At 36.6% G+C, this 12129-nt stretch overlaps 1 protein-coding gene across 1 annotated transcript; it reads right to left on the bottom strand.

The window, feature by feature from the left end:
* Nucleotides 1–3637: 3637 nt before the first annotated feature.
* On the bottom strand, nt 3638–7394 carry FABP7 (fatty acid binding protein 7). The gene is made up of 4 exons (XM_077752738.1): nt 7137–7394; nt 6522–6694; nt 5801–5902; nt 3638–3990 (listed from the first exon to the last, which is right to left on the bottom strand). The coding sequence occupies exons 1-4, from the start codon at nt 7207–7209 to the stop codon at nt 3940–3942; spliced, it is 399 nt and encodes a 132-aa protein (XP_077608864.1). The 5' UTR covers nt 7210–7394; the 3' UTR covers nt 3638–3939.
* Between the last annotated feature and the right edge of the window lie 4735 nt (nt 7395–12129).

Raw genomic sequence — 12129 nt, 5'->3', positions numbered from 1 at the left:
CAAAGGGTCGGTTTGTTTGACCTTCAGCAACTGTCTAGCGATTATCTGCCCTCTTATGTCTTCGCGTCAGTGACTGGCCTGGGAAGGAATGTGCTTGGGCAAACTTCAGGCAGATCATTTCCCCTAAATGCCACCTGGCCTTAAACAGAGAGGGCGCCCCTGCAGAAGACGTACAGAGAACCTTGCGGTCTTACCGTAATTTGGAGGAGGACAGCAGAAGTGTTGGCTAGCACAGCGTATCTCGAAGGGTGGTCCCTAGACTAGCAGCATCAGCACTACCTGGGAATTTTTGTAAGAAATGAAAATTCCCAAGTCCTATCCCAGACCAATTATATCAGAAACTCAGGAACGAGGGTAAGAGTGGTCCAGTAATTTGTGTTTTTAATAGCCCTCCAGGTGATGCTAACGTGGTGGGGATGTTTGAGAACCACTGCTCAAAAACATAGGATTTTAGGGGCTCCTGGGTGGCTTAGTCGGCTTAGCAACTGACTTCTGCTCAGGTCATGATCTCAGGGTTGGTGGGTTTAAGCTCACATGGGTCTCTGTGCTGACAGCTCAGAGCCTGGAGCCTGCTTCAGATTCTGTGTCTCCCTCTCTCTGCCCCTCCCCTGCTCACACTCTATCTCTCTATCTCTCTCTCTGTCTCCCTCTCTCAAAAATGAATAAACATTTAAAATTTTTTTGAAAGAGACACAGGGTCATAGTTTTTAGGTTGCTTAGGGTGTTTGTTTGTTTACACCTAAGCTAGACGTCTGTATATGTGCTTTATACAGTGCAGAGACATGAAAAGCATAAATAGAGCCAGTTGCTTTTACTCTCCCAAGGAATTTTTAAAGATACTTAACCTGACAAAGGGGCCAAGATCCCCAAATTGTTTTGGGTTCTGTGTTCCTTCTCTTACCATTTATGAGGATGCTGGCCTCTTTAAGATAAAGATACATATAGTTTAAATTTGTAGGAATTCCTTGGGAGAAGAAAATATCCTGCAGAATGACTAACCTCATAAAAGAAGTCATAAAATGTATTTATTTCCCATCAGAGGAAACCTTATATAGTATCCTGTGTAATTTAATGGGAAAGTGCCACATGAAAGAGGCTTTGAAATAGGAACCAAGGTGCCTCCATTTTGTTTCATGTACTGCCAGAGTGGTTAAGACCTGCTTCAGTTTTAGGATAATTCAAAAGCCTATCTAGAACCAAAATGCTTTCCAATGGTGGACAGAATGGTCTTTGGAATTTCTCAGTCCACAATCTCAAAAGTATGGGAAATGGGCCGGGGAAAAATGGTGAACAGATGAGACACAATAACTTTAAGGACAGCAAAATAACTTGTGTGTGTCTAGCCCAAATATTTTGGATGATAGGAAAAAGATTTTTTTAAAGGGCAAAAATAACAATTTTAGCTCTTCTCCCCCAATTTCCAATAAGCTTTACTGAAAGTGAATTGTGAAACAAGTAAGCATAAAATACCTCCAGCACCTTTTGAAACCTAAAAAATGCTTGAATTCCTTAGAAGACAACGAATAGAAACATCATTCTCCCTTCTACTCCCTCTGCTTTCTTGTTTTCCTTTGTACCTACTTTCTCTAAGTGAAAAGCTACAGTGCCTCAACATCTCTGGGTTTTCACCTTAACCTTGGACATGAATGTATACATCCTTAGTGGTCCGGATGGAGGAGTCACTTGTGAGGGTGTGTACCTGGGTGAGAGAACACATGTGACAGTGGGGAAACTGCTCCTTACTCATCATCAGGGGTCCAAGTGTGGATTTCACAAGACACCTTTAGTCAGCTTTGCAACTTTAAGACCTTGGGATTTCACAAACCCCTCCAGGGCCTGTTGGTCAAATTGCCTTTGGGTTTGGTGATTTTCCCTTTTCTATTAACTATGTTAAAAACAAAATGAAAAGGACAAACCAGAAAAGTGAGTATTATTGGCAGATCACTATGTGAACTAGAATACTGCTGGAAGAAAAATGATTTGCAACTACCCTGTGAACACTTAGGAAGCAAAAAATATTTGTTAATTATCTTCACAGAAAAATACATTTGGTCCACCACTGCAACCTTTGATCTCTGTCATTGTAATTGTAATTTTGTTTCTCATTGAGGCCACCCAAAACCCTTCCCATTCTTCACTTAGAGAGACAGTTGTTATGGAAATAAATGCCAGCAGGATGTTATTTGGCCTAATTATAGTCAGCTGAACCTAAATCCCCATCCTTGGCCTTGTATCCTTAAGAACAGAGGCCAGAGCCATGCTTCTACTGGAGCAGAGGCTGGAATCAAGAGAAAGCAGTCTTCCATCAGAAGCAAAGGTGAAGGCTGCCTGAACAATTGGAAGCAAACACTCTCTCAGTGTTCTGTGTCATGCTTTAAAAGACAAACGTAGACTGTAGTTTTAGGAATCGTCATCTCGGCCAGACAGTCTTATCCTGGCATTCAGTAATAATTGTATTCAAATGTTAAATCCTATCGCTGCACTTTAGTTTCCTCTACTCTTCATTATAGTGATTAAAGTAATCCAATAGTCAGATAATAGTTTCATTATGGTGAATTTTATAAGTTAAAGTAAGTTCCCTCATGCTTATATCTGTAAGCTAATTAAAGGGCCTTGAATTAACTTATAGAAATTTACTGAAGTCACCTGCTTGAATAAAAATGAATATTGCATACTTTTCCTCAAAAATATTTACCCTATTTGCCTCCCAGAGGCCAACAGAGGAAAGATTTCCTAAGTAGTAATCAGGGAAACTAAAATCTTGTGCTTTTTTTCCCCCAGAAGAGAAGTTAAGCTCAAATGCCAATTTTTGACAATAGATGAAAGGGAAGATCATAAGGTTTGCAGTTCTCAGTATTATTTACTAATCATGAGAATGTGGACATGTGAACCTGGTATTCAATTTCTTCATCAGTAAAATAAAAATAACAATATCTGCCTTACCTGCTTCATATTGTTGGTTTGGGAAAATGGATAAAATGCATTTAATAAATGATGAAATACAAAATTTGTTTGTTTCTACTTACGAAGGCAAACCCTAGCCAGTTACAAATAGGTATTTACTTTCCCTTGGTCAACTGAGTTCCAACAACAGCAGCTCACACACACCCAAAAAAGGGAATTTGAAAACCTTAATGCACATTCTATGCACTCCATTTTAGCACTACTGTTGACCTAGTTCATCTCAATGTATTTGTCTGGAGACACATCCTTATAATCCAGAGTAAAATTCACTTTCTTTTCCTGTTTACTTTTTAATAAGAAACTTGAGTTATATGACATTTTGCTTGTGTGAGTTTTTACTATATTTACTTTTTAATAAGATATATTTGTGTATATCATTTTGCTTCATCAGACTACCTATTTCTCATTGTCACAGATTCTGTATGGAAGCCTCAACCAAAATGTGGCATTTCCACTTTTCCCCAGTCTTCTGCTTATTTCTTTTTAATTAATATTTTAAACAAAGTTAGCACTTTACTAGTAATGCTTTTAAAAAGTTAGCACCTTTCCAGCTTTACTTTATACAGTATGAAAGGCTATTTCATCTAAAATCTCCTAATGTATAATTAATTCCCAGCCAGAAATTAGTAATTAGTGATATTAAAAACAAAAACAAAATTTCTCATGGGTATCCGATTTTTATTCAAATCTCATTTGCATTTCAATGGAAATTATAAAATGTATTTACTTTCTTTATTTTAAAAATGTGGCTTAACATTTTAATGTGAATTATAAAACATGATAAATCTGCAGATCAAAATTGGGCTATTTGCAGAAAAAAGTTTTAAAACAAGTTTTTAAAGCACCATTTTCCACCTCCACAACAAAAATAACCTTTTAATTAGTGGTCACCCAGGCTGTAACAGCAGGATAACACTGAGACTTGAGTAAACAGAAAAATTGTAGAGCTTTTCGAACTCCAGATCAGGAACCTTTCTATGCCTTCTCATAGTGGCGAACAGCAACCACATCACCAAAAGTAAGAGTCTGAAAGATGGAAAAGATAATCAAATCCTTTTATAAGAATATCAGTAGCTGAAATTTCTAAAGATTATCTTCTATAATTTACATATTATGCAAATGAATGTCATTGACAAACATTAGATGCTGCATAAGCTTTTCCTTTCCTAAAATAAAAAGAAACTTTATTTACTGAGTGAATAATAACATGTATACACATTTCATGTCTCTAAAAAAGAAAATGAAGCAAAGCAAACTGAGATTAACTAGGTAGATTCAGGTCAGAAGAATCCCTTTTGCCTTAAATTATCAGGATAATCAAATTAGCTGTCAACTTTGAAAGTGAATGGAATTTATAGTAGGTTTCCATCCCATAAACTTTGAAGAATTTTTAGAAAATCCAAATCATTTAGGCAAATGGTATTTGGAATGACTTGAATCAAGGTGGTCAGGTAAAGTAACTGTACAAATGTTCTCGTTGCTTTGATTGTCACCCTTTACCTGATGTGAATGTAGGTGCCTGATGGAGATGGAACGTGGAACATGGACTCTTATGTCAAATCAGACTGGAAGAATTTCTATAAAATCTCTACAAAATCTAGGAGTTTTTTGTGTTTGTTATTTACATGGATTGACATGATTTTCTGAATATAGCATGCCCTTGTCATTCATTGCTTTAATCCCCTTTTCTTGCACTCAATCTTGCCTAATCAGTCATCCATACATGTCATAAGAGCTATCCACTTTTCCGTATAAAGGGAAGGAAATGGAGATAAAAACATAAAGGAGAAGCTCAGACTGAATCTTTTATAAATAAATCCTTTCTTTTGATGATCATTGCAGAAATATGTGGGCAAATATTCATAAGAGGAAAACTGTCCCTCTGTTCCCCACCCCATGAAAAGAAGTATGAATAACATAAGCTCTGTCTCAATCTAGAAAAGCCCTGATTGCAACAGTTAAAGGAAAGAGAAAAAAAAAAACAATTTCCTTAAATCACAAAGACAAAAAATCCCTTTCTTCTATCATTTTAGAAGGAATATTAAAGCAATACCCACCCTGCCCCCCCCAAAAAAACCCAAAATGATGTATTGACAATTTCAATGTCATCAAAATACTATTACTCAGTTCATAAAAATGTGTCTAGGATGTTAGATTCATGTGTAACATTTTCCTCAGTTTATGATTCTACTCCATCATTAGAGATTTTTTAAAATTTTTGTATTTTATAGTTTCTACATGACTACTGGTATTGAATGGGAATGTTTGCAAGGCACTTAATGCATCAGAAGAAAGACCGGAAGGAAGTAACATCAAAATGCTTCCCTCTAAGGAGAAATTACACTTTTCTGTTTTATTCTAAATTATCTGAACTGAGCTTATGGAACTTTCATAAACTAAAATATAAAAAGTGTCAAGATCTCTTATTTTTTACAGTAGCTGTAAAGTTATTTTTCGGATATTCAGTAAATTTGCTGTTCTTGTAGTTATTTATCAATCTTATTTATATATTTCCATGAATATTTTTATGTTTAGATTTCATTTGAGGTTTAGACATTCACAATAATATGACAGAAATTCTTTGACACAGTTGTAGCTAAATCAATGGCAACTTCTGAAAACCACGCTTGCATAGAATTTTTCTTTTTTTCTGTAATTAAAGAAGCAAAGCTGATGATACAATTACCCATGACATTTGTATGTCTTCTGTTTTACACGTGGTCAAAGAAGCTTGCTGGAGATTTACTGTTATTTAAAAAGGGAAGGAGAGAAGAGGAGGGGGACCAGGAGCAGGGAGTGAAAAGCAAGAAGAAACAAAGGGATTGCCTTTACTTACCATAACCATTTTGCCATCCTTAATTTCTCTTACAAAATTTGTTTCTTTGCCATCCCATCTCTGTACATGAACAAGTTTGTCCCCATCCAGGCTCACAACAGACTGAGACCAACAACAAAATGCAGAACATAGCAAAAGGTACAGATTAGATTTCTGTGATGAAAGTCAAGTGAAGTGGCTTTTGAAGGAGTTACAGAATTGAATGAATGGTGATCAACTAATGATCATATTAGTACCATACCCTGTGTGGCGTTTAGAGTCATTATGATAGTAAACTAATAATTCATAATTTGATTGAAGTGTGTATGTCTAGATGCAACAACTTCGTGTGTTAGAAATAAAAGTTCTGAACAAGTACTCTCAGACTAGTCACTCTACTCTTTTAAACAAAGCCTTAAGATGAGGCAGCCTATTTCGTCAATCTGAGACAAACAGTAACATTAAGCAAAATGCAATCTTTATTTTAAATGGACTCTTACTTTCTGAAATACAAATATGAAAAGAAAAATGTAGAGTAAGTGACAGATAGATTTGAGATCTGAGCTATAGCCAGTAACCACATATGTGCAGTAGCATGCAAAATTAATCCCGGTGGTGTCCTCTCTGAATTGAAATACTGAGAACATTCTCTACTTCCCATGATCTAAACAAGAGAAACATCAGGGATCTCTTTTTCCCTCCCTCCTCCTCATCCCCACCCAGGGGAAAGGTGGCTCCTTACCTTACAGTTTCTGTCATCTGCAGTGGTCTCATCAAACTCTTCTCCCAGATGGAAACTAATCTCTGTGTTCTTGAATGTGCTTTGAGTCCTGATCACCACTTTGTCCCCCTCCTGACTGACGATCACTGTTGGTTTGGTCACATTTCCCACCTGCCTAGTGGCAAAGCCCACACCTAAAAAAGCAATACAGTTAGCAGCAACTTCCAAAATAATTCACATAGCAGGAATCTGCTTTTCTATTCTGGAATCCAGGCCCTCCAGGGTAAGTTTCATTAAGGACATGTGTAGCCCATTGATCATGCAATACGACTACTGATGAGCTATAATATGCGGATGCTTAATTGGATGCACAAATGATAAGTGGATGCTGAAAACAAAAAGGCACAGAAGCTTCCCATCCTCTCCAGACTACCAAATGCACTGTTATTTAGCCCTGGGCAAGAAAACAAGCAAAAGGCACGTTAAAAATCCCTTCAGTGGGAAATGCATAGCCTAGCATTCAATTATGACAACATGATCTGTCTTTGTCACTTGGCAATCTAATAGGTGAAAAAAAGGAACTGGCACTACTGAAGGAAGCTTCAGCTGAGAACAGCACATCTTATTTTTACCTACCTAGAGCCTTCATGTACTCATCAAAGTTGTGGCTGTCCGTCAGCTTCCAGGTAGCACAGAAAGCCTCCACCATCCTTGCCCTTTCCTTTCGCTTTGAAGACAGATAAAAGAGGCAGGAGGGAGAATCTCTGGATCTTACTGCCACTGCAATTCCGAAGACCCCTTTGCACCTCACAGCAGCTCCTGGCTTCTTATTTGGAAAAGAGGCAGGCAGAAAGCCAAGGATTTGAATTGCAAACACACCCTTCCAGTGTCCCCCTTTACAGGAGGCTGTTGCCAGGGGGAGGGAGTGGGAAGGGGGGCTCAAATGAGGTTCCAATCCGCTTTGTGATTGGCTCAGGCCACTGGGTTAGCAGAGTAGGTCGAGTTCCTCCCTATCCGCACTCTGCAGCCCTTCTCCCTGAGAAAGCTGTGCTAGGAGTCAAATGGGCTGGAGGCAGGGAACCGGGAAAATGAGCGAGGGTCTTTCAGGTTCAGCTCAAAAACTTGGCAAAGGCAAGTTCAGGCTGTGTGGAAAGTAAAAAAGATGCACAATAGAACATTCAGATTGATTTCCGTTAATGGCAAAGCTGGTTACAAATGAGGACCCCCTTTAAAGAAAACCACTGAACTGCCAGACTTTTCAGACAAAGGAGGCTGAATAGTGTCTTTTATTTTCTCTCATATTTACAGGGAGAGCAAAACACAAGCCAGAATGTGTGAAACTAGGAAGAGAAGAGGAGGAGGAGGAGTGAATGGCTTCCCTAGATTGTACAACTGGAAGGCTACTCCAACTGAGTATCAATGGGACACTAACTAATTTTGGCCTCTTCCCAACACAAACTGAGTGAATTTAAAGATCCATTGTCCTTTCTAAGAATATGAGAACCAGACTGAGGTGGAAAAGGGATCTAAGGCAGAGTATGGTTCGGATTCACTAATGAGGTACAAAAATAAAGAAAAGAATGTTCTTTTTCCCTTTCTTCAACGGATTATAGAATCATGCAGAAAAATGGAACATAAGGTCATTTAGTAAGATTTTTAATGACATGCATTGTAAGACCTTTTGATTTCCTGAGGCCACACCCACATAAATACAATCTGTGTATAAACTGGAGATCAGCAATGGGAGTAGGACAGGAATTGGAGGAACCATAGAAATCAGAGGAGTTTTGGCTTGTCCCAATTCAGGCTACCCCCCAAAGAGCAAAAGACCTCGAGAGTTCTGAGTATTTAAAGGAGGTCTTCAAAACTCCCATTCCTCCAGAATTTCTTCCTGCTTTCCTTAGCACAGACCACCTATAACAGTCTCCCTCCCTTTCATAGGGACAGAACAAGGGAATCTGATTTGGCAACCCCTGCTCTTCTCTCTTTCCTTGATTTAAACCTCAGCCCACTGCTTCTGCCCACACCAAACACAAGAGACAAGGCTCAGAACACATTTTCTCCACTGCCAGCTCCTAGAGTCTACTTTGAGGTCTCAAAAGTACCTCAAAAGTGCTCATTTAACATACATTTAATCTTTACCCATACCTGGTTTTTCTCCAGTTTTCACCATGTTGGTGAATGGTACCATCAGCCACCCTACTGCACAAGCCATATGCGCATAAAGTAACAATTTTGTCTTGATTTGTGTTTTCCTAATCCTAATGAGGTAAACATCTCTTCATACATTTATTGGCCTATGGTTTCTTTCTCCGTAAAGTATCTGTTCATCTTCTGCCCGGTATGATGTAGGTTATTTGCGTTTTTCTTATTGCATATTCTTGGTCCCAATTGTTTTAGAGTATGAGTGTCATAAATATCTTCTGCAAATTTGTAACTTTCACTTTCTTCAAGGTAGCTTTTGATAGCTAACATTCTTAACTTTTAATATTGTCAGATTTATTGATATTTTATTTTATGGTCAGCGTATTTTGTCTTGTTTAAGGAAAGAGCCTACCCAAGATCCAAAAGATAATCATCTGCATTTTCTACCAAGAGTTATAAAGTTTTAACATTTGAGTTTTTAACTATCTTGACTATATTTTTACATGTCATGAGAAGTAGGGACCCAAAATATAGTCTACCTCTATAATTTCAAAGTTTCATACATGTGTTGATCTCTGCATCCTATTTAATGCCACTAATCAATTTTATAATCTCTCTAACATTGCTAAGCTATCTTAATTTGTATAGCTTTATAACAATCCAGTATCTAGAAGAGCAAATCTCCCCAACTCATTATTCTTCTTCAGAAATATCTGCACTATTCATGGTCCTTATCTTAATAAGGGCCTTATGTTAATAACATCTGTAAAAAACTCAGTTTTTTGAAATAGGAATTGCATCTATGTTATAGATCAATTTGGATGAATTGACACCTTTATGATATTGTCTATTTATGAAAATGATGTAACTATTTATATAGTCTTTAATATTGTGTAATAATGTTTCATGATTTTCCCTCTCAGATTTTTATATGTGTAATATAGATTTATTCTTAGATAACTGAAGTTCCCTCAGACTACTGAAAATACTGTCTTCTTAATTATATTTTCTAGTGGCTTATTGACATTATATAGAAATATAACTAACTTTTGGAAACATCTGATTTGTAGCTTGTTTACTACATTATCCTATTATTTTTAATCACCCATAGATTATTTTTCTATGTAAATAATCATAACATATAGTGTGGGCTTTAAGACCTAAAATAAAATGAGAAAGTCTTTGATCTATCCCACCATCTGCCTCCTGGCTATGTGATGTTAGGTCTGTGTGCCACCCAGAAACCTAGCCATATTACTTTGGATATTGCAAATAGGAACATTACATTTTAGATTATTATATTTCTGTTATTTCCTTCATGCACTTTCCTTCTCCTCTCTTGAATTAGAGAAGGACTAGCAGTAGCTAGCATATTGCACCCTTAGAAGTGTAGTTTCTAGGGGTATGTGGGTGGCTCAGTTGGTTCAGTATCTGACCCTTGGTTTTGGCTCAGGTCATGATCTCGCAGTTTGTGAGTTCAAGCCCTGAGTCGGACTCTGCACTGACAGTGTGAAGCCTGCCTGTGATTCTCTCTCTCCTTCTCTCTCTGCCCCTCCCCTGCTCTCTCTCTTTCAAACTAAATAAAATAAACATTAAAAAATTAAAACAGAAGTGTGGTTTCTATATACAAGGTGTTGTTATCTTGAACAAATACTTTAAACCACTGAAATAGTAAATGATTAATATGATAGTTTTTCTGCATGTAATATCCCAAAAGTATCAGAGAACTAAGCAGTGATGGCAGAAGAAAATTCCAACTCTTTGCACACCTGTTTTGTAACTGGTAGCTGATCCCATCAAACCTACTCTCCAGCTAATACAGCCAGTTCAGATAGCTCCTCTATCTGAAAGGAGATTCTATCAGTTATGATCTGCGCAGCAAGTTTACTTCAAAAAACAAACAAAAAGCACTACTCATTGTTTGTAACAAATGCCAAATCTGGATGCTTATTTCTTTTTATTTAAAGAAGAAAGACAGAAAATAATAATCAGATGAAGCATGAAATCTATGGACATATCTACAAAAAAGTAGAGGTCACAACATCCTGAAGACAGAGAACAAGAACAAGAGTATATCCTTGAAAATTGATTTATCAAAATAAATTTTAAAAATCTCTGGTATAACAATAAGTGCAAGTGTCTTCTATAAAACAAGAGCAAGAACCCGTAAGAAGAGAACAGATTGAAATAAAAAGGATAAGCCTAATGAAAACAAGAGCAAAAAGACCAAGATTTCAAAATAAGCTTAAAGTGATAAAAAGAGTCAAAGGAATTAATAACTAAATAGAAGGCATTATATCAACCAAAGAGAAAGTAATAAATAGAATGATAGTGTTTGTAAGGAATCTCCAGAATGCAGGAAGACATAGTGAATAGTGAATGTGAAAAATGTTAGATATGAAAAGAGTGAAAATACATCCTAATAATTACAGATATTATGAAGATAAGCATCAAAACAAATGGAATAAACAAAATTATAGTGGAGGAAAATGAATGAAAATAGAACCCAAACTTCCTAATTCTAACAATATTTTTGAATCAAATATAATTCAAATAAGTACATATGAAGGGGAAAAACAATAGACATTCAATCAGAGGAAAAGAGGCATAAAACATTATAAGAAGTATGGCTGACCATAGTCTTTCCACGATAGCATTTAGATACCAAATAAATATAGCGTGATTTTACAGTGTTTGAAAACAACTGTGGTTCAAATTTGTTTTCATTATCTGTGAGTGTAGAAGACATTTCCTCTTTGAAAATCAATCAACATTTCTTATTATACCACTTTCTTTGTGTTGCTTGTCTGCAGGAAGAGACTGTATTAGGCAATGGACTTGAGAACCCAATTTATAATTTCATTTCTCCTACAAATTAGTAAATTCTGATCACATACATCAATCCTGACAGCATAGTTGGCTTGCATCTGCCCCTGGGATAAGATCAAGACTGGATGTCAAATTGTGTTTCAAAATCCTCAAGATCAAGCCCAGATTTGGAACAATGAAGGACATTTTAAGGCAATAGCTTACAGCTTACTGGAGATATACAGATATTCATCCCTTCTCTAAAGGGAGGATTTGGGTGTGGAAAGGGAGGATGTGCTCAGCTTTTATTGAAGAGGCAATGAGTCATAGAAGATTGAAATAATGCTGTGGGTCAAGCTTTCTTGGGGATCCTTTTGGAGAGGATAGTTTTTCTGTCATTTCAAACATCTTCTTGCCAAAATTTTAACAAATTTGAATTGAGTTAAAATTTATAAATCTTTTCAGAAAGAATTGAATCATTATTATATGTAGTCTTTCCAATAAGATTTTAGTTCCACTTATTCAAAAGCATGATAGTTCTTTCAGTAATATGTTTATTTTCTACATAAAGTCTGGGTCTTTAATCCATTTACTCTCTTCAAGACAGCTTTCAGTGGAACTAATTATTAAAACAAAAACAAAATGAAGCAAAACTCCATAGCCCAGGGATTAGCAC

Source organism: Crocuta crocuta, unplaced genomic scaffold (genome assembly GCF_008692635.1).
Source record: "Crocuta crocuta isolate KB4526 unplaced genomic scaffold, BGI_CrCroc_1.0 scaffold230, whole genome shotgun sequence".
Classification (NCBI taxonomy): domain Eukaryota; kingdom Metazoa; phylum Chordata; class Mammalia; order Carnivora; family Hyaenidae; genus Crocuta; species Crocuta crocuta.
Note: the sequence above shows the minus strand (reverse complement) of the source record. Positions and strands in the feature narration are given on the sequence as shown.